Source organism: Sarcophilus harrisii, chromosome 4 (assembly GCF_902635505.1).
Source record: "Sarcophilus harrisii chromosome 4, mSarHar1.11, whole genome shotgun sequence".
NCBI classification, from domain to species: domain Eukaryota; kingdom Metazoa; phylum Chordata; class Mammalia; order Dasyuromorphia; family Dasyuridae; genus Sarcophilus; species Sarcophilus harrisii.
In genome coordinates, this window is record NC_045429.1 from 411,486,274 (window position 1) to 411,507,269 (window position 20,996).

The following is a 20,996-nucleotide window of genomic DNA, read 5'->3' on the forward strand; positions in this document are numbered from 1 at the left end:
TTGCATCATTTTTTCCCTCCTTACAACGTTGTCCTCTTTCTTTGCTTATTAAAATCCTATGCATTTTTTAAGGCCCAGCTGAAGTCCTATGCCTTCTTAATCAAGTCAACTGGTTGCCACTTAATCTCTCCCCCCATACCCCTTCATTCCTTTAAATGTGTGTTAATAGAAAATATATTAAGACCTGAAGGAATGTCATTAATGGTAGAATTTCAGGCATTTGAAATAGCTGCCAGCTGTAAAAAATGGCAATCAGGAGAACAATAACTGGATTATATAGGGTCCAGCTGAGTTCCATTCCCAAACAAAGGCTCATACTCAAAGCTTAGGTGGTAACTGGATTATATAGGGTCTAGCTGGGTTCTATTCCCAAAGACTCTACACTCAAGGTTTAGTTGGTAACTGGGTTATAAAGGGTCTACCTGGGTTTCATTCCCAAACAAAAGCTCTAACTCAAAGCTTAGGTAGGAAACTGCATTATATAGGGTCTAGCTGGGTTCTATTCCTAAACAAAGACTCTACATTCAAAGCTTAGGTGCTAACTGGATTATATAGGGTCTAGCTGCGTTCTATTCCCAAAGGCTCATACTCAAAGTTTAGGTGCTAACTGGATTATATAGGGTCTAGCTGCGTTCTATTCCTAAACAAAGGCTCACATTCAAAGCTTAGGTGGAATGTCCTTCAGGGAGAAGTAACTCATCCAGGAAGGAATTCAGCGAGATATTAAATGATGTATTATTACATGGCCCTTATATAGAAAACCCAGGATTTGAACCTATGTTGTTTTACTCTAGGCCTAATATTCTGTTGCACCACAGTACCCTAGACTAAAGTAGATTTAGATTTCTTTTTCCAAGGCAAAGCATATCTCGGTTCTCAGGATAATGGCTTAATGTTGGATCAAGATGGGGAGGGCAAAAGCCAGGGCAGGGGGCACCCCAAACCTTTGGACACTTTCTTCCCTGGGCTGGGCCTGCCCAAGCCTAAGTAGTCCAAGTAGGGAGGGCTAGAGGACCAGAGCAGTGAGACTGGGGATAGCTGCCTGCCTCATTTGTTTTCTGTTTCTCCTGTATATAGCTTGTTTGTACATATTTTGCTTGCTGTCTCCCTTACTAAATTGTAGATCTAGATAGAGATTGTCTTTTGCTTTTTTACTTTATTTTTTTTATCCCAGTGCTTAGCGAAGAGCTTGGTACACAGTAGGTGTTTTAATAAATGTTTATTGACTGCCCCCACGAAAGTCCAGCAGTTGCCAGACTAGATAAGAGTCCCACAGGAAGAAATCCCATTCTCTCTTCATATACTCATCCTGGAGTGCCTCTCACCACAACCACTGACATGTACACATAGTTCAAACAAATTCATGTTTATTTTTAATTTCCAGAGAGAGTTCACAAGATTGCAAGAAGGGATGAGGGAAGTGGGAGAGGGAGTTAGGTCCTTTTTTTCTAGCCCCATTGGGACCTACCCATTTTTCTTGCCCTCAGGCCCTTCCCCTGATTCAGTGACCACACCTCCCCCTAACCCATCGTCAGGACTGTGGGGAGCAGGCTGGAGGGAGACACAAGTGTGTCCCGGAAACTGCAAGGGTATGACCCGGGGGGAAGCCTGGCAAGCAAACCAGGTCTCTTCAGAGCAGAGAAGGGCACGTGCAAAGGCCCTCTCCTGCTTGGGTCTTGGTTCAGCTAAGCTTTTTTGTTGGCCCATTTGGCCATCTTGTTATTAATGGGCAGCTTATAGAATTTGTCCGAGCGCATGTAGGCTGCGATCTTCTCCAGAGCCTTGAGTGGAACAAGGGAAAAAGAAAGTCAAGACCTTAACCTCCAAGCAGTTTGCATGTTCCTTCAGCACAGTAATAAACACTATTGATATAATGTTTTTGAGGATGCAAGTATTATTCCCATTTTACAGATAAGACTGATATTCAAAGGTTAAGCTCAAGTATTCAGCTTCCAAGACAGATCTGCTTTGTCCTTCACTATATCTTATCTCTTAAAAATAAAAATGATTACTACACACTTTACCTACTCAAAGTTTCAAAATCCCCACGGAGTAACCACGGAGTCATGTATTTTACCATGTAGCTACAGGACCTTGGTTTAAAGGAAGGACCCTTTGGCACAGGTTGCCCCCCAGGGACAAGGATAATGAAGATAGGGCTGGCTCTCCTTTGGACCTGTCCCAGGAGACTGGCATCAGAGCTAAAAAAGCTGAATTCTTACCTCAAAGCGGGCAAGGAAATCCTTCAGATTTGGGAATTCATCCAGGCATTTTGGTTCAAACATTCGGTTCTGGTCTAGGACATCATACACGAGGAAGTCCACAAAAGTGATCTAAGGTGGGAAAATGCCATAGATTGAAAGGACCTGAAGTCCCTAGGGAATAAGACCCTTCTCTTCCTTCCCCGGTTCCTACCTTGTCCCCTGCAAACCATGTCCGCTTTCCCAGGTACTGGGAGTAGAGCTTCAGCTGCCCTGGGAGCTGCTCCAAGTATTCAGGTTTCAGTTTCTCCTGGATCAGAGGGGAAGAAACAGTCACTATGTTGCTTTTTCCTCTGGATCTCTTCTCAGGGAGTAGCACCATGGGAAAGCTCCCTTGCACCTGCCCTAAAATTGGCTCCCTTGGCACCCTCTGCACTAAGGAGGAATGAGAGCCTTACCTTCCCCTATCTTTGATAGAAAATTGCATTGTACAGTAATACCACAGGTGCGCTTTTTCCCTTTCCATTATGAAACCAATTATAGGATTCTGGTAAGAACATTCCCTCGGGGTTACCTGAAGGATGGATGACTTAGCAAAAGGGATGTGGGTGGTGCTCATAACTGGAATCAGGAAATAGCTTGGTTGGGAAAGAGATTCAAGGTGCTCAACTCTACAAAGAAGTTGATTCACCATAAGCAGCAAGTCACTTAAGGCATTAAGGCAGGCTTCATGAGTGATATCTCAGGCACTTACTGTATGGGGCAAGTCACTGAAGCACTTTCAGACTCAGTTTCTCCAAAGGCATAATGGGAGTAATAACAGAACCTATTTTTTTTTTTAATGAGGATCAAGTTCTAGCTCCACAACAGATGAACTTTGTTGCACCATATCTCTAAAAAAATGACTATGATACATTCTTACCTACAATTATTTTAAAATGTACCTCACCTCTAGTGTAACTAATCTACACCATCCCATGCAGCTTGATAATGTGGGCTGAGACATTAGTGCCCGGCACATAATAGGTGCCTAATAAATGCTTGTTGAGTTGGGGAACAAGGGGGACCTTGAAATGGCATATGACACAAATTATTCTTATAACTTCACTAGGCTTCAGATCCTTATTTATAAAATGAACAATCTCTAAGGTTTTTTCCACCTTCAAATCTACGATCCTGATAGAATGGCCGGCCATCTGGAAGGTGATGGTTTTAAAAGAAAAAAGATAGCAAGCTGCCTGGTGGAGGGAACTGATACCAAGCAGAGAGGCTCCAGGGATGATGATGATGAGATGTGAAGAAGTTAGTTCTCATAGGAGGACCTGGTTAGTGGGTATGAGTCAGACAAATAAACTGGACCGCAGAGTTTGGAAAAGCAGGATGGGAGAAGGAAGGATGCCCATTGGGACCTCAAAGGAAGGACAAAGTATTGTAAATGTTCTCCATTAGTGCAAAAAAGTGTGCTTTAAATATGCATTGTAACCTTATAAAACTTTCCCACATTTATTCTTTTAAAACATGCCTTTCCTGTCTCAAACTTTTTCTACTTGTGATCCCTTTTCATCCACAAATTTTTTTTTGTGACTCTGGGTATATAGGTATATAAATAGGTATAGACATCAAACATTTACTGACAATAAATCATAAGTTTGCAACCCCTACATTCAGTTATAAGACCCCACAGGGGGTTACAAATCACAGTTTAAGAAGCTTTGGTTTAGAGCACTAACAATCATTAAATAGGCCTCTCTCATCTATTCCCCCTTATATTATGTGCTTCTTTCCCAGATAGGGGAAAAGTGTAATTTGCAGCCCCTTCCTCAGTGGACCTAAGGGAAGAATCCAAGTGGGACAATGGAAGTTTTCTTGTAGGAGCAAAGAACTGGGACAGGAGGTTAGCTGATATTAAGGGCAGATTACCACCGCCCCAGAGTCCTTATCTCCAGAAAATATTCTCTCTCCACAATGATGTGGGAGCTGAAGCTTGATTGTGGGCTTGGAGTAAATCATCTCAGAATGATTTACCAATAGAACACCTAAGAATCACAACTCCTAGGTGAGGCCCTCAGATCTGAAAAGCCCCTGAAACACTAGGATCAGGAAGAAGGAAGTCTTTGGGATCCACAGACCCTGATTCCTGTCCTCACTCCTAATCTCCCCCCATTCCAATTTATGCAGGGAAAACTCACAAAATCTGGGTTGTAGGAGACCCGAACCAGCTGCATACGGAAGTCCATGACCTGGTTCTCCAGCAAGTCCACACGAATCTTTTCTTCCTCAGTCTCACCACCTGCAAATAGGCAGGAGGAGAACTTACCCTCATCATCCCAGCCTTGGAGACCTTGGGACTTCCTTTACCACCCCTCTACCACAACTTACACATATTGTGCTTTCGGGCAATGTAGCGCAAGATGGCATTGCTCTGGGTGATCTTATGTTCCCCATCAATAAGGTATGGCAGCTGGAAGAAGAATAGGAACAGGTCAGTCAAACAGTCTGCACCAGCGCTCTAAATCTCCACAAGGCCCCCCATCTAAGCCCCATCTAAGCCAAGACAGAGAAAGACAAGCAGAATGGACAAGTCCATGATGCAGACACTTACATTAGGGAAGTCCAGGCCCAGCTTGAACTTCACATCCAACCACTGGCTTCGGTCATAGTCGGGAGCTGGGAAGAAGAAAAGCAGAAACTCTAAACCTCTTCCAAATTCTGCCTTTTTCTCACCAATATCCCACATGGGAAGGCAATGGAAGGCTTGGTTCCAGGCCTGGAAGGGCCAGCCTGTTCTGCTTAGAGCTAGACTAAAGGAATAATAAGCTAGGGAAGATGGGCTATTTCCTCAGTTTAGGGAATTATTATTTGCCTCAAATCCCCTATATTTCTACCCTCCTCGAACTTCTTACCGTGGCCTACAAAAGCAAGACTGAATTCCAGTCCGGAGTACAGGATCATCGATTTAGAACGGGAAGGGGCAGGCCCCCGAGTGGGCACACCAATGTTGGCAGAGGGCCAGTGGAGCCCAGTCATGAGTTATGCACCCAGCCAGACTCCACTTTCACCCCCACTGAGTGCACACACACCACTAGCTATAGGGGAACCGTGTTAATCCCTGAAATAATTCTTCTCCACAAGGTTAGAACAAAAAAGGGGTCACTCTAGACCCTTCCCATCAAGACTCCACCTGAGAAGCTTCTTCTAGGTCTGAGGAATCAGGACAAAAGCTAGACCCAGATTTCTAACTCTGCCCTCTTGGTAGGTATCCCAAATCAGAGTTGTCTTGCAAAGAGCCATTTTTAACTTGGGCACCTTTGCCAGGCTCCAAGTCACAGAAGGACTTTGGCCTTTTTTGCTGCTCCCCTTCTTAAAGAAGTCCAGAGCTCCTTCTTAACTACACTGCAGGCAAGGGGCAGGCAGGGCCTGGCAGAGACTGGCCCATTTCATTGAGAGCTCCCTTCTCTCTTAACTCACCTTCCCCACAACGGTACAGCTTCTCCTCATAATTAGAATCCGTGTACTCCAGGAGCAGGCGGATGGCATGGGCCAGCTGAGGAAAAGGAAGACAGTCGGGGTAAGTAGTGGAGACTCCCTCTCAGTGATCATGTTTCTTCTCTTGGCACATCCCCCAAACCTCATCAGGCCACTCTCATTTACCACTGCTCTGAGGAATAAGTTTTGGAGCCCTAACTTTTGTGGGACCCCGATCCCCCCACCCCCGGAGCTGCAGATCTGCATTCTCCCCCCGCCTCCACTAGGACACAAGCTGAGCCAAAGCCCATCGTATAAGTCCCCCAAGTCTTAGGGTAGTTTTAAGCTACTGAAAATGTAGTAAAAGTGTGGTAAAAGTCTGTAAAGGGAATGGTAGCAAAGTGGGGCCCGGAAGTGCTGGTAGCTTACAGGGAGGGATTGGGGGTGGGATTGGAAGTTGATTTCGCTTGCAAGGCAAATGACCCTATGCAGGAAGGAGCCCCTCCAAGAAAAGGGGAGAGGGTCGAAATGCACTCGCTAAGAGAGGCCGTCTCCCCAGATCCTCCCCAATCCGATTTTGCCCTCGTATCCCGAACCCTAAAACTGGCTGCAGGAGGGAGGTGGGGAGGCTCTCCCTGCCTCTCTCGGTCACTCGAAGGGGGAGATCTGGGGAGCAGTTAGGGGTGGGGGCGCAATAGCAGCTGCAGCAGCCACCGCGCACACTCCCTCTTGCTCTCAAAGGGGGATCCGGGCTCAGGTGGGGGCCCCGGGGAAGATTTGGAAAACCCAGACCTCTTGGTTTCCCTCTCCCTACTATTCTCGTCTCCCCCCGCCCCCCATTTCTCCCCGTCCCGAGGTTGGGAGAGCGCTCACCCCGCGGATGTCCCAGTAGCCCAAGATCATAGCCATGTTGTCAACAAGGTGGTTCAGGAAACTGAACTCGAGAGGGACGCGGAGAAATTTATCTCCAGCTCGAAGGGGGCCGGTCCAGTGGGAGGTGGGCAGATCCAGTCTCCTCCCCTTCTCCATCCCCCGCCTCCCGCCCCAAGTTCCAGGCCAAGGCTGGAGTCCCGAGCTTGGGGGCAGGGCAGTATGCGGGCTACAAGCGACCCAAGTCCTGAAACCACCCAGTCCCTTCGGACACCCCGACTTTCTTAGCACCTAGAACGTACGCCCTGGGTTAGGGTTGGGGTTCCTCGGGGTGTTGACAATGAGCCTCTGATCCTATCTCTTTGGCAGAAAGGGGTTCCTAGGGCAAAGATGAATAGAACAAGTGTTCAATCCTAGAGCCCTGAGCTTGGGGAAAATGAGTGGGTCAGTCCGTAAACGTATGTTAAGTGCCAGTGGGCACCGTGCCAAGAGCTGCGGATGCAAAAAAGGGGGGCTTCTGATGGAAGCCCCCTACGGGAGTTCACTTTCTAATGGAGGGGATCACATGTAAACAATTTTTTAATATACCAGGGTGTATAGTGCAAACGGGAGGCTGTCCCCGAGAGAAGGCAGTAGCAAGGGAAACCTCCTGCACCATGGGGTTTGGTCTGAGTCTCGAAGGAGACAGGAGCCAAAGCTCCAGCGAATGAGCATGTCAGGAACCAGGGACAGTAAGTGAAAAGCCTAGAAAGGGGGAATTCCATTGTGGTGGGAGAACAGCCAGAAGGCCGGAGTCTAGATCATGGTGTTATAGGAGGATTTAAGGGGTAAAGTCTGGAAGGTGGAGAGGGGCCAGGTTATGAGGGGTTTTGAAAACCAAAGGACTTTATATCTGATACTAGAAGTAATAGGAATCAGTGGAATTCGCCTAGCAGGGGAGTGACACGATCAGAGCTCAGTTTAGAAAGATCACTTTGGCAAATTGAGTGGAGGATGGGGAATGGAGATGCAATGAAAATGACCACAAAGGGGCAATAGCCTCCCTGTGCCAGATGGGGATCCAAACGCCTGGCTGGGGGACTTTCTCAAATGCTTTTTGACAACCTAAAGATATCTCTATACAAGTGATAATAGCTGGCATTTATATAGATCTGTAATGTCTGCAAAGGACTTATAAATATTATCTCATTTGATACTCACAAAAACCCAGTGAGTTATTAAAGCAATGATTATCCCCATTTTATAGATAAGGATGAAAAAAGTTAAGTAACTTGCTCAACTTGAGTTGACACTGGAAGTCAGGTCTCTCTGATTCTTATGTTTAGCATCTCATATGGGCATTATGGGAACAACAGTATCTTTGAGGTACAGAAGAAAGAAGAACAAAAGGGCAAGGATTTAGCATTGGGGAACGCCAATGTTTGGGGGCAAGTAGGGTAGAGGATAACCCAGATAATTCATGTAATGGAACACAGGAGAAGAATTTCAAGGAAGTAGGATAGGATAGCAGGTACATTAGATATCTTTATAGTACTTTACCATAATTTCCAGGTTTTAAGTTGACTAGACATTTAATAAACACCTCCTGCATGCAAGGTAGCTTTGAGTCATAGAGCTATAGACCTACAGCTGGGAAGGACCTTAAAAGGCGTCTAGTCCAACTCTTTTATTCTGCAAATGAAGAAATAATGGCCCAGGGAATTTGTGATTCAGGTAGAGGTGGGAATCGAGCCCAAGGTTCTTTCCATTGTATCACACTCTTTCAGCTTTCATATATAATGTTAGGTAGCATAATCCTCATTTTAAAGATGAGAAAAGTAAGACAGTATGGTTAAGTGGTTTGTGTAAAGTTATACAAAATTACATGATTAATAAGTGGTAGATTCAGGATTGGAAGTCAGGTCCCCTAAATATTTCAAAATATTAAAAAAAACTATCTTTGCATGTATTTGGAAAAATAAAAATCTATTAAAATGATATACACACATATATTTATCACTTCTTTCTCTGCAGTAAGTAACATCTTCCTTTATAGATCCTTTCTAGCTAATGTGGGTATTTATAATAGTCAAAATTACTTATTTGCTCAAAGTTTTTCTTAAAACAATATTGCTCTCTTGTTTCTGCTTATTTTTTCTCTCTCTTTTTTACACTAAGGCAATTGGGATTAAGTGACTTGCCCAGGGTCACACAGCTAGGAAGTATTAAGTGTCTGAGGTCAAATTTGAACTCAGGTCCTCCTGACTTCAGGGCTGGTGCGCTATACACTGTGCCACCCAGCTGTCCCATATTTCTGCTTATTTTGTTCTTCATTATTTCATGCATTTCTATCCATATTTTTCTAAGATCATCAAATTCATCATTTTTTATAGCACAGTAGTCTTTTATCACAATCATATGCCACAAATTGTCCAGCTATTCCACAGTGACAGGTATCTCTGCAACTTCTAGTTTTTTGCCACCACAAAGAGAGCTGCTATAAATATTTTAGAACATATAGGTTCTTTACTTTTCCCTGAATTATCTTGGGAAATAGATCTCATGGTTGTATTGTTAGGTCAAAGGATAGAGGCAGTTTAATACCTCTTTGGGCATAATTCCAGATTGCCCTCCAAAATGATTGGATCGGTTCACAGTTCTACCAACAGTGGAATTAGTGTCCTAGTTTTTCCATCCTTCTAATCCCTTTCAATATTTGTTGTTTTCCCCTTAGATAATTTTAACCAATATGATAGATATAAAATGATATTTCAACATTGTTTTCATAATTGTTTTCTCTAATCAATAGTGATTTAGAGCATTTTTCATGTGACTATAAATTGTTTTGATGTCTTTATCAAATAAATATATACATACACATACCACATACACCCTGCCACCTCACCCCTCTCTCTGTATATATATGTGTATGTGTGTATATATATATATATATGGTTATACATATATACATAATTATGTATAAAATATACATTATATATAAAATGTGTAAATAAGTATATACAATTAATATGTATGTATATATATATATATATTTAAGGTTTACAAAATACTTTACATGGTTTTCTTCATTTGATGCTCATGAGAATCCTGTGAGATAAGTACCATATTATTAAACTCCTTTTATATATGAAGAAACTGAGTCTGAAGCTGACTACATAGTTAATCAAGTCTCTGAGGTAGGATTTGAACTCCGGGCTTTCTAACTTCGATTTGGGCAGTTTATTTGACATACCCCTTAGTTGTCTCAGACTCAGAAAAAGAGGAATGAAAAGCAATCACCTCTCCTGTCCCCCTGAGATTTGGGGATCAGGAGCAGGTGAATCTATCATTCAGAAAGGAAGACTTCAATTTTACTTAAAATAAAGAGGAGAGAATGTGGGGGGGGGGGGCTATTGAGGACCTAAATGGGAAAGTCCCAGCTGCTCCTTTAAAACTTGCTCAAGCAGCTAGAACTTTGTATCATCATCTTCCTCCCCCATGTCTTACTCACATCCTTTTTATCTCCACAATTCGTAACCATTAGCCTGTGAGGGCCATTTCCTAGATTAAGAAAAGACAACATGTTTCTAGTTGTTGCTCCTTGTATTTTTGGGATTTGACATTACGTACTGTGATCTTCTGATTGTCTGGCCATGTTTTTGAAAGGCTGATCTTACTTAGGTCCTTAGCTTTGATTATGTTACACCTCAAATTCTCGTACTTTCTCTAGGTTAGTTCCCACAGTGGGCTTTGGAAAGACAGTGAGGTGCATGGGATTTGGAATCAGAGGGCTGCAATTGAATTCTGGATCTGTCATTCACTACTCAAGTGGCCATGGGCATGTTACTTAACCTCTGTTCCTCTCCCCTCACTCCCCCAAGAGGTGCTTAGGTTATGTGATTCCCGACTTCTCTTCCAATTTTAAATCTATGATCTTGTTGGTTTCCTTTCTTTAAGGAAAAGAAAAAAAAAACTTTATCATGCATTCTATTTTTTACATCACAATCATTTTTTGATATTCCCTACTTCTACAGTGTTGAGTCTTACCTTGTAACAAAGATCAGTTTAGCAAAATAGTGACTGAGGCTGACCAAGTATCTAACAGCAGTCTGTACCAAAAGGAAGGAGATGTGATTGATTCATTTTTTACCAGGGACCAAGGTTGTCAATTTCCTTTTTAAAAAACATCATTGCTACTCTTTATTTTTCTATCACACTCATTTCTGACTATAATCCTACTTTAATTTTTAGGGGGGAAGAAACAATCTACTTTCCAAAAAAGAATGAAGGTGGGGAAAGTCTATTTCAGATTTAATATTCTTGTCAGTTTCTCTTATGAAGGTGGATTGGTCACTGTTTTGCCCTGGAACTGGCACTAGTTGGGTACTGAAGCTCCTTAATTTTAACTTTTCCCATTTACAAAGCAGAGAGTTGAATTACTTTATCCTAAAATCTCTCCTTGTACCATGAGACAAAGATCAGGGGGACAAAGACACCAAGAAGTGTCATGTTCTTAGTCTGGGGATGTTTTCAAAGTCAAAATAATGACTGTATGGACTATAAATTCTCAGTTATGACTCACAACTCTTAGAGATAGACTATGAAGGGAATTCTCATACAAATCTTAATAGCACAATGCCATTGACCCTTTTCTTTGATGCCCTTGAGGCTGCCAAAAAGCAAAGAACCAGACCCAGTTGAGATGATTAGGAACATTGGTTTATTGGGAGGAACAGGGAAAGGGAGAAAAGTAGGATAAATGCCAGAATTTGGGGTTGGATACAAGTGAGAAGAAAAGATATATAAAATTGAGGGATGACTCTAGGTCTTATTAAGAGTCAGGAATGAAAGCCATCACCTCTTGCCTCAACCAGAATGGTGAAGGCGGTCGATTTGAATTCATGTGACAATGAGTTGAAGGGGATGGGAAGGTATATCCTGGAAAAGAAAGAAGGGGGAGACAATCTAGCTCCATTTGATCCTATAGATTAAACTAAAGATAAGAGGTCTGAGATGTAAAAAAGCAAATTTAAGCTGATGTTAGAAAAAGATTCCTCATAATCAAGCTGGCTCAAAGCAGAATGAGCTTCATCAAGAGGCAATGGACTTCCCCTCAATGGAGGTCTTTAAGCCCCTGGGTAAGGGATACTGTCACAGACATTCCTTTAAATATAGACTGGAGTGCAAAGCTCCTGAGGTTCCTTTGGGAAATTTTAGAGATTTTGAAATCTTCTTGTCTTTCTTCTCTGGGACAAAGTGAAAAAACAGGGTGGGTCAACTTCAGAGCAGAAGAGTGGAAGAACAGAAGAGAAATTTCCAACTGTGAGAAATGGGAGTGGGAGAAAAGGGGTGTCCTCCAATCTGTTGCTCTCCTTGGTCCTTAGCAACTGTCTGGAAGGGAAAGGGAATATAAAGAATGAGCCCTCATGGTGGTCTTCCTATGGGTAGTTGCTTAGATATAGTTGTGTGTGTGTACCTAACATTATACAGTTGTATATGGTGTTACTTCTCAGAGCCTGCACCAACACCGCCTTCCCCCCAAAGGTTCCCAGGGATTTATGGCTGGGCCCTGACACTCACAGCAGAACAATCTTACACTGGTTAGAGGGCCCATATAATCACGCTTCTCTCCCTCCATGCACACTCTCATAGCAACAGACCTGGATCTAGTCCTCTAAGAGCTGGCTCACTGCTTTCCTGAGCATCTCATCTTGCCGGGTTAGTGGGGATTGGGATGGGTTGAGAGCTTATAGAAGGGTCTGGGTTAGCAATGACCAAGATAAATGGCTGACCTCCAGTACCCTGCCTTGTGCCATTTACAGCTCAGTACATGTTTACTATGAAACTTATGTAGGGCTCATATTTGTGGGAACATCTAGAAGAGTCTGAGGCTGAAGAGTGAAGGAAGAGTTCTTGGGCTTCCAGGAAGGGCCTCGATAGTGGGTGAGAGATGGGGCTCCTTAGCCTGGGACAGTCAGAGATCTGATCTGTCTGCTTCAGTCTTCTCAGCACCTGGGAGATTTATGGGGGGGGTGGCTTCTAGGTTGCTTTGCCTCGTGCCCCCTATGTATAATGATGGGGTTCAAGAAGAGGACAGGGAGAAGCCTAAAGGTTTGGGTCCTTGATGGGAAAGCTGGAGTTATTAAGGATTTCCAAAGTCCCTCTTTAAATTTTTAGAAACCTGTGTGACTGTCCTTTGGCTGGGAATTTGGCTTCTTCCCCCCTACCTACAGGTCAGTAGGCCAGGCAGATGAGGCTATTTTCATTTGCTAGACTATGGGGGCAGGGGACACTAGCTAAGGAAGGGTCAAGATGTATGGGGGCAGAGGACAGCTTGTTCTAACTCTGAGAACATTGTCTGCTCGTTCCCCAAGAGGACAGCAGTTAGTGTCCTTGAAGCACAGTGATGCTCCATTCAAGGAAGGAGAGATGCAGGAAGGGAGGGACAAGGGGAGAGAGAAAGAAAGTAAGAAAGAAAGATAGGTAGGGGAAGGGGAGAGAGAGGAAGGGAATGGGATGGAGGAGGAGAGACAGAGAGTCAGAAAGAGACTTGGAGAGAGACACACATAAAGATACACAGAGAGACTGAGACAGACAGACAGAGAGACACAAAAACACAGAGATAGACATATGGAGAGCAAACAACCATAGGATTCTAGATTCTAGCTAGAAAGCACCTGAATGTTCATTTGAGTCCAATACTATCATTTTACAAATGAAGAAACCTGATGTTATAAACAGGAAATGGAATAACTAGGATTTGAATGCAGATTATCTGACTCTAAAACGAATGCTTTGCTCTACAGTGTTTTAGGGATTTGGGCTCTAAGTGTTTAGCACACTACCATTTTCCCCAGGCCGGTGAAAGACCTGTCCCCACTGTCTTGGATCCTTGAGCCGATAGGCTCCTAGAGGGAGGTAGAGTTGTAGACCTGTAACAGACGTGAATGAAATCAGGGGAGCAGCCCCGGGTTTCTAGGAAGTGGCCCCTGGGCCATTCAAAGCCCAGACCAATTCCTAAAGAGCTTCTACAGCTGTCTCTATTCTTCTTCCCTGGCATTCTTCATCTTCTCTCTCCATCTATAAGCAGACAGACCCAGATTCATACACATATACACATGCAAACACACAGGTTAATATATACCTGCCGGAGGGCTTGACCCAGGGGAGTAGGAATCTGGTCAAAACTTCGAAGCCGAGGGAGTCTGGGTGGAAGCCTTGGATAAAAGGGATTTGATGTCAGGTACAGTGCTTGTGCTCCCATTTCTTTCTCCAGATATGAAGGGCTTCCTCCCTGCTCCACCCCCTCACCCCCCTGCAATGCTGAACTCTAACTTACCTTGACTGGCTCAATTTCGGGGAGCTTCCAGCCATCATAAAAGGTGGGTATGTAGGCCGGGGGTCTGCATTCACTTGGCCAAGAGTTTCTACAGAAAGAGGCTGATCTTAGTATTCACCCTACCAAACTGGTCTCACACTAGAGGGTCCTTGGAAGATATCAGTTACCTGTTTAATGTACCCAGAATCCTCCTCCCAGAACAGAGAAATGCATTAAAGATTCATAACAAAGCACAAAGGGAGAATCAACAACTAGGGAGAGAAGGTGGGGTACAGTGGAGAGTTCTGGATTTGGAGTGGATCCAAATCCCATCCCTTATTTGTATTTACTGGCCATGTGAGCACGGGCTGAAAAATCACTACATTTTGGTTTCCTCCTCTATAAAATGAGGGACTGAGTATGGAGTGAGAGTTCTCTACTCTTTTGTGTATACTGGTCTCTGTGGGCAGTCTGATGAAACCTATGGGCCTCTTCTCAGAAGAATGCTTTTAAATGAACACAATGAAATACATAGGATAATGAAGAAAACCAATGGTATTGAAAAATTATCAAATTATGAAAAAAGAACCCAAACCCAAATTCACAGACTACAGACTTAAGAATCCTTGGCTCATCTACAAGGCTCTTTCTAACCCCAAATTTATGATTTCATATAAACAGATTTGTTCATTTCTGAGACAATATTTGCCTATGATCTATTCTTTCCCCCCCCCTCTTTTATTTTATTTTATTTTTTTATTTTTGGAGGCAATCGGGATTAAGTGACTTGCTCAGGGTCACACAGCTAGTTAAGTATCTGAGGTTACATTTGAATTCAGGTATTCCTGACTCCAGGGCTGGTACTTTATCCAAACTGCATTTTTAAATGCCCTCATTACTATGTCCAATTATGTACTTTCCCATAGTTTCAGCAAGAGAAAGATGGCAACATTTTTGTCCTTGTTTCTGAAATAAGATACTGTGAAGATGGATAGCTCTACGTGCCTCCTCCACATATCTACCAGAAAGAAAAGTGGCAAAAATTATCCTAAGTCTTTCTCATTTTGTACCTAATTCTTCGGGAACAAATTGGATACATTTCTGCCCCTGGAGGGAGGTGGTGGTGAGGGAAGGTGGTGCTAGATAATGTCCAGGATCTTTTTCAGCTCTGAGATTCTATGATTCTAGCAAAATAAGATTTAGGGTTAGGGTTCTCCTTCCTTCATTTCTGAGTACACATTTCTCACCTCTGAACCCTCATATTCAGCTCAGCTTTCTGTGTTTACCTTAAAGTTCCCCAGGGAAGGAATTTGAAAGTAATAATGTGGTGTATTATGGGAGACTGGCTGCCATTAATTAGGAGGATAATATCATTTCTATGGACCTCTGTTTCTTAATCTGAAAAATAGGCTTGGGAGTAGGGGCTTGCAAGGGAGGTGGCCTAAATTATACCTAAATTTCCATTCAGATTGAAAATTCTACAGTGTTGTGGTCAGAATGGAATCACTGGGCCCAGGTCTCACCGTGATTTAGTCCAAGCATTTCCAAATTCTCTCCAGTACGTAATCTGGTTTGGTTTCAGGTTCATTTTCAGTAAATTTATGGCATTGTCTGTCAGCAAGGGAGAGTTTATCTGTTTTGGCAGGGTGTTGTCAGGGCAATAATAAATGACCTAGGAGATGGTAGAAGGTATGGAAGAAAGCATTAGAAATACTACTTCCCCAACCCAAATTAGATATCCTTAAGCTTATCTCTGTTTTAAGGTCCTATGCTTGCCTACAAGAGGGATGATAGCATCCTCTTGGGTCAAAAAGACACAAAAGTAGTGTGGGGCCTGAATCTGTTTCCTCCCCTGTAAGATGGAGGGGTCACTCTCTCCATAGCTACTTCACAAGGTATGGTCTGTAAGGCACTATATAAATGCAAGATACTCATGTGTAAGCATGTTCAGAGATTCTTACCATCCTGTGACTACTTTCTTCCCAAGTCTGCCCATGAAGACTTTTTACCTTGACATATTTCTGTCTCATCTCTAGGAGTTCTTGGTATCAAAGACAATGGCTTGGTTCTGTAGCTCTGTCTAGCTCTGGGGATTATAGTTTTTTCAAAACAAGAATTGGTGTGAAAAAGGATACTCTCTTTGCAAAGATTTTTTAGAATGATTTCTTTTCTCAAAATCATCATTGCCCTGAAAATCTGAAGATGTTCGGGCAAGAAGGAGGAAAGGGTATGGGAGAGGGATACCAATTCTGCCCTTGACCTCCATCCTCTACCCTTGACTTCCATCCTCTGCCCTTGACCTTTATCCTCTGCCCTTGACCTCCATCCTCTACCCTTGACTTCCATCCTCTGCCCTTGACCTCTATCCTCTGCCCTTGACCTCCATCCTCTGCCCTTCTCCTCCATCCTCTGCCCTTGACTTCCATCCTCTGCCCTGGCTCATCATTTTTGCTTTGCTTTGTTCAAATTAGCCTTCTGTCCACTTCTCCTGGATTTCAATTCTTTCCTCCTTGCCCCCTTCCTCCCCCCCACCCGCCATCTCCTCCTTCTATCATATTCACTGACCACCTCTGACATTCATACTCACATATTCCAGAGACTGGAAGAAGCTGAAGACTAATTCTCGGACACTGGACTCTTCCAGGAAGTGGCTTGTCTTCCCCTGGGGACACAAAAAGGTAACCCCCCCTCCTCCTACAGCCAAATACTCCAGAGAGGGAATGGAAGTGATTGGACACCATTCTCTATTTGTGAATGGCCAACTCACTGGAAACCCAGGCAATAGAGGGGGCAACATAGGGGTACTGTGATGGATTTTGGAGTGAAGAAGGCTAAGAGGTAGGAGCTGATTTTGGAAAGAAGCTATGGAGAAGAAGTAGAGTTCATAATGGGGGTGGGTGAAGGATGAGGTGGAAATGGATTTGGAAGGGAAGAAACCCAGAGGAGGAGATTGGCTCCAGGACTCTTCCTACAAAGGGTTGACCTACCAAGAGATTGAAGGCATATTTGATCTTCTGGAAGTAGTCTATGTACTGGGGGAGTGGGAGCTGTACTGTGAGGGGGAAGGTGGAAAGGGATAGTTCACATAGAGCACTTCCCAGGTACCCTTTCCCTCATTTCTGAGTGTACATTTCTTCACCTCTAAACCCTCATATTCACTCCACCCTTCTGTGTCTACCTTGAAGGCTTATTGTGAGAAGTAAATAAAATCATGCATGCAAGGAGCTTCTATACCTTAAAGCGTTTTTTTAAATTTCCAGTGATAATTATCATTTCTAAGTGCCCCCCCCCCCCAATCCATGACTTCAATTCTCACCCGGTGACTGTCCTCCATTCTTGCTTTTTTCCATCACCTTTTTCACAAATATAATGATATCATCCTTGACATGAATCAGGATCTCCTATACCCAAGAAGGAGCCCTTGACTTTGAGCAGGTATTTAGTCCCAGCCCTGTACTCTGTTTCTAGGATCTTTCCAGTCTTGGAAATCTCCACTTTGGTTCTCCAATCAGCCGTGACTCAGCCTTAGACCAATAAATGCCTTTCTATTCCTTCCCATCCTCAAGCTTTATTGCATTCCCAGGAAAGGAGGAAAAGGTCCCAGGTAAGCTAGAGTCCTTTCTTTGTTATCGTACCTTATCCCACCCCTTTCTAGCCATCTAGCCCCACTTTTGAGTCTCCTCCTTTGGGTAGTTACCATTTCTCTAGCTGGATACTGGCTGTCTCTCTGGTTCAGGATCTGTAATTCATGATACTTGTTCAAGTTGAAATATCGGGACTTGTAATAATCAGGGTCCATAAAGGTGGTCATCGAACTGCTGGCAAGGTTCTGGCTCCAAGAAGTCTCCTGAAACACAGGAAATTTTAAACCTTATGTCCTCTTGTTCCTTTATCCTCTTCTGTAGATTATGTTCATGGGGAAAGGGTGGGAAGAAGATGCAGATGAAATTAATGAGCTACAAATGGGGATCTTTTCACTTAATTCTGTTCACATCCAGGCTGAAAAGGATTCTCTATCCTATCATCCCTGCCTCTTCCTCCCAAAATCCTGGCCGTGGAATAGCCGGATGGGGGCCAGTTGGAAATAAGGAAGGAAACAAGTGTTTATTAAGCACCTACTGAGTGTCCCATGTTGTGCTGTGTTTTTAAAAAAAATATATTATCCTATTTAATCCCCACAATCACGCTGAGAGATTATTATCCTATTTTTATTATTACTATTATTATCCTAATTTTACAGTTGAGTAAACTGAGGCAAGCAGAGACAAAAGAACTTGTCCAGGGTCACAGTGTCTGAGGAAGAATTTGAACTGTGAAGACTTACTCATGTATAGTTTTCTCTTGTTATTTAACATTTCATTTGAATGATCTGAGCTGAGCCTAGCTTAAATCATTGCCCAAGGTCATATAATTTGGTAAGTGAGTGAGCTGGGCATCTAGCCCAGGTGCAATCTCCTTTGTACTGAACTTCAGAAGTAGGGGACTGTGTTAGAGACAGGGTAGAAAGAAGAATTTATGAAACAGAGAAGAGAAAAGAACTGTTACTAGTTGTTTGGGAAACTAAGATACTGCTCTGTGAAATGTTCATTAATAATAGAGACTTATTTCTAGTCCAAAATGCATTTGAGAGATCAAGACCACCTCATTCAAATACCTCATTTGATTGCATTAAATGGCCCCTCAGATCTTTTCCAATCCTAGGACTCCCACCCCAATGCTTTCATTTTCTTCCATCCATTCTGAGCATGAATCTCTCCCTGTTGAAACCTCACATCTGTTGCCCACCTATCTCAGCCCACCTCTATTTTCTCATGATATCCTTTTTTGCTTTGAGCTCTGTCAAATCCCCTCCCCTCTCTGCTTTTCTTCCGCATATCTCAAAATTATAGCCCATTTCTTCCCTCTATTTCCTGGTTCTAAATAAAAATCAGACTCTTCCTGGATTCCCAGTACCAGCTCCCCTGTTCTTTCCCTATCCAAAACTCTCTTAAAGGTTTGATTTTCACCCATTTCCCCATAATCCAAGATTGCCACCCAGCTCATTCTGTGACTTCTGACCCATTTTGGCTCTGATTTCATCACTCAAATGAGGAAACTTCTCTCAAAAAGCACCAAAAGAGTCCAAGCCAAATCCGTCTTTTCTCAGTTTTGGTTCTTTTTGATCTTTCTTGAACATGTCCAGTGCAATCCAGCAAATATTTATTAAGCTCCTACTATTTCAAGGGACTATGCTCTGCCCTGGGGGCCTGAGGGCAAAAGGAAAACAAAAAGTCTGGCTTTCAGCAGTTTGCATTAGCTATGTCATTTGACAGTATTCTCATTTGTTCTGAAATTTTACTTTTCCAACTTCCCTTTGATTTCACTAATTATCTCCTTTCCATCCTCCTTGTTGACCTCTCTTTTCCTTCAATTATCTGTTTGGGAATGTCTCAAGTTTCTGTCCCTAGTCACAGGCACAGGCTGAGATGCTTTCTATGTTCCTTTTGGGTGTGTACCCATTCCCAAAACTGCAACTCTCAGCTTTATGATGATGACTTGCAAAACCTGTATCTTCATCTTTGACCTCTCAACTACATTTTGAGCTAGGAAAAGCAATTTCAGTTTAAAAGCCCTGAATTTTTTTCAATTTTTTTCCAACTACATGAAAAACTTTTTAACATTTGTTTTTAAAAATTTTGATTTCCAAATTCTCTCTGTTCCTCTCAACCCAGATGCCATTGAGAATGCAAGCAATTTTATATAGACTATACATGTACAGTCATTTGAAATATATTTCCATGTTAATCAAGCCGTGAAAGAAAAGAGACCAAAAAACCTCCCAAAACCCAACAACAAAACCAAAAAAACAAACTGAAAAAGCAAAAAACAAAACAAAACAAACAAAAAACCCACAAATGTTTAAAAAAGTATGCATTCAAAGAATGCATTCTAAGAATATTTAAGTCATTCACAGTTGATCATTGTACAATATTGCTTTTAGTTTGTACAATGTTCTCCTGTTCTGCTCACTTCACTTTGCATCAATCCATGTAAATCTTCCCAGGATTTTCTGAAACCATCTTGGTCATCATTACTTATAGCACAATAGTATTCCACCACAATCTTCTACCACAACTTGTTTAGCCATTCCTCAATTGAAGGTTATGCCCCCAATTTCCAATTCTTTGTCATCATAAAAAAAGCTACTATAAATATTTTTGTATATATAGGGCCTTCCCTCATGCTCCCGCTTTTAAAAATTTCTTTGGATACAAATTTAATAATATTATTACTGGGTTAAAGAGTATAAAACTCTTTGGACATAACTTCCAGATTGCTTTCCAGAATGGTTGGATTAATTTGCAATTCCATCAACAGTATACTAGTGTCTCAGTTTTCCCACCTCTCCTCCAACATTTATTGTTTTCCTTTTCAGTCATATTAGCCACTTGGATAGGAATAAGGTGGTACTTCAGAACTGTTTTAATTTTCATTTATATGATTAATAGTGGGGGCAGCTAGCTAGTACAGTGGATAGAGCCCCAGCCCTGAAATCAGGAGGACCTGAGTTCAAATCTGACCTCAGACACTTAATACTCCTTAGCTGTGTGACCTTGGGCAAGTCACTTAACCCCAATTGGCTCAGCAAATAATAATAATAATAATAAATAAATATGATTAATAGTGATTTAGAACATTGTACATATGACTAGAGAGAGTTTTGATTTCTGAAAACAGTTTATTCCTATTCTTTGACCATTTATCAATTGTGGAATGACTTGTATTTTTATAAATTTAACTCAGTTCTTTGTATATTTGAGAAGTGAGGAAAGGCCTGAATTCTTGTTCCAACTCTGTTATTAACTAGTTGTATGACCTTGTACACAGATCAAAGGGCATATAACTAAGTCCTTGGGCCCTTGATTTCCTTATCTACCACATATTAGATAATCCCTTATATCTCTTTGGATTCTTAAGATTTTTAATTTTATCATTCTACTGGATGTTTAAACTATAATCAAAATATTTATCTCTAAGTGACTTTCCAAAGAAGTCGATTTTTATTACTATGACTGACACTCTCATAGTTTTTCAGGCTAGAAACTCTGCCACCATTTTGACACCTCTCTTTTTTTCATCCTTTATATACCATCTGTGATCAAATCTTACCATTTTTTCTGTAT

General features: G+C 42.4%; 1 protein-coding gene and 1 long non-coding RNA gene across 2 annotated transcripts; both read right to left on the reverse strand.

Annotated features, from left to right (window-relative positions):
* Window positions 1–1,350: 1,350 nt before the first annotated feature.
* LOC100927944 (glutathione S-transferase Mu 3) lies at window positions 1,351–6,681 on the reverse strand. The gene is made up of 8 exons (XM_023503439.2): window positions 6,540–6,681; window positions 5,670–5,745; window positions 4,804–4,868; window positions 4,581–4,662; window positions 4,391–4,491; window positions 2,416–2,511; window positions 2,223–2,333; window positions 1,351–1,781 (listed from the first exon to the last, which is right to left on the reverse strand). The coding sequence occupies exons 1-8, from the start codon at window positions 6,573–6,575 to the stop codon at window positions 1,686–1,688; spliced, it is 663 nt and encodes a 220-aa protein (XP_023359207.1). The 5' UTR covers window positions 6,576–6,681; the 3' UTR covers window positions 1,351–1,685.
* Window positions 6,682–11,226: 4,545 nt separating this feature from the next.
* On the reverse strand, window positions 11,227–17,068 carry LOC111720739. The gene is made up of 5 exons (XR_004234265.1): window positions 16,421–17,068; window positions 15,357–15,505; window positions 13,855–13,942; window positions 13,660–13,732; window positions 11,227–11,906 (listed from the first exon to the last, which is right to left on the reverse strand). It is a non-coding gene; the product is annotated as an uncharacterized LOC111720739 (long non-coding RNA).
* Between the last annotated feature and the right edge of the window lie 3,928 nt (window positions 17,069–20,996).

What these genes read in the sequence shown, in the direction of transcription:
- LOC100927944 (XM_023503439.2), bottom strand. Translation starts at nt 6,575, where the DNA reads ATGGCTATGATCTTGGGCTACTGGGACATCCGCGGG. An exon ending in TGCCCGAAAGCACAATATGT is followed by an intron (nt 4,492 to 4,580) that starts GTAAGTTGTGGT and finishes GCCTATTTGCAG; the next exon opens with GTGGTGAGACTGAGGAAGAA. An exon ending in TCTCCTACAACCCAGATTTT is followed by an intron (nt 2,512 to 4,390) that starts GTGAGTTTTCCC and finishes CCTCTGATCCAG; the next exon opens with GAGAAACTGAAACCTGAATA.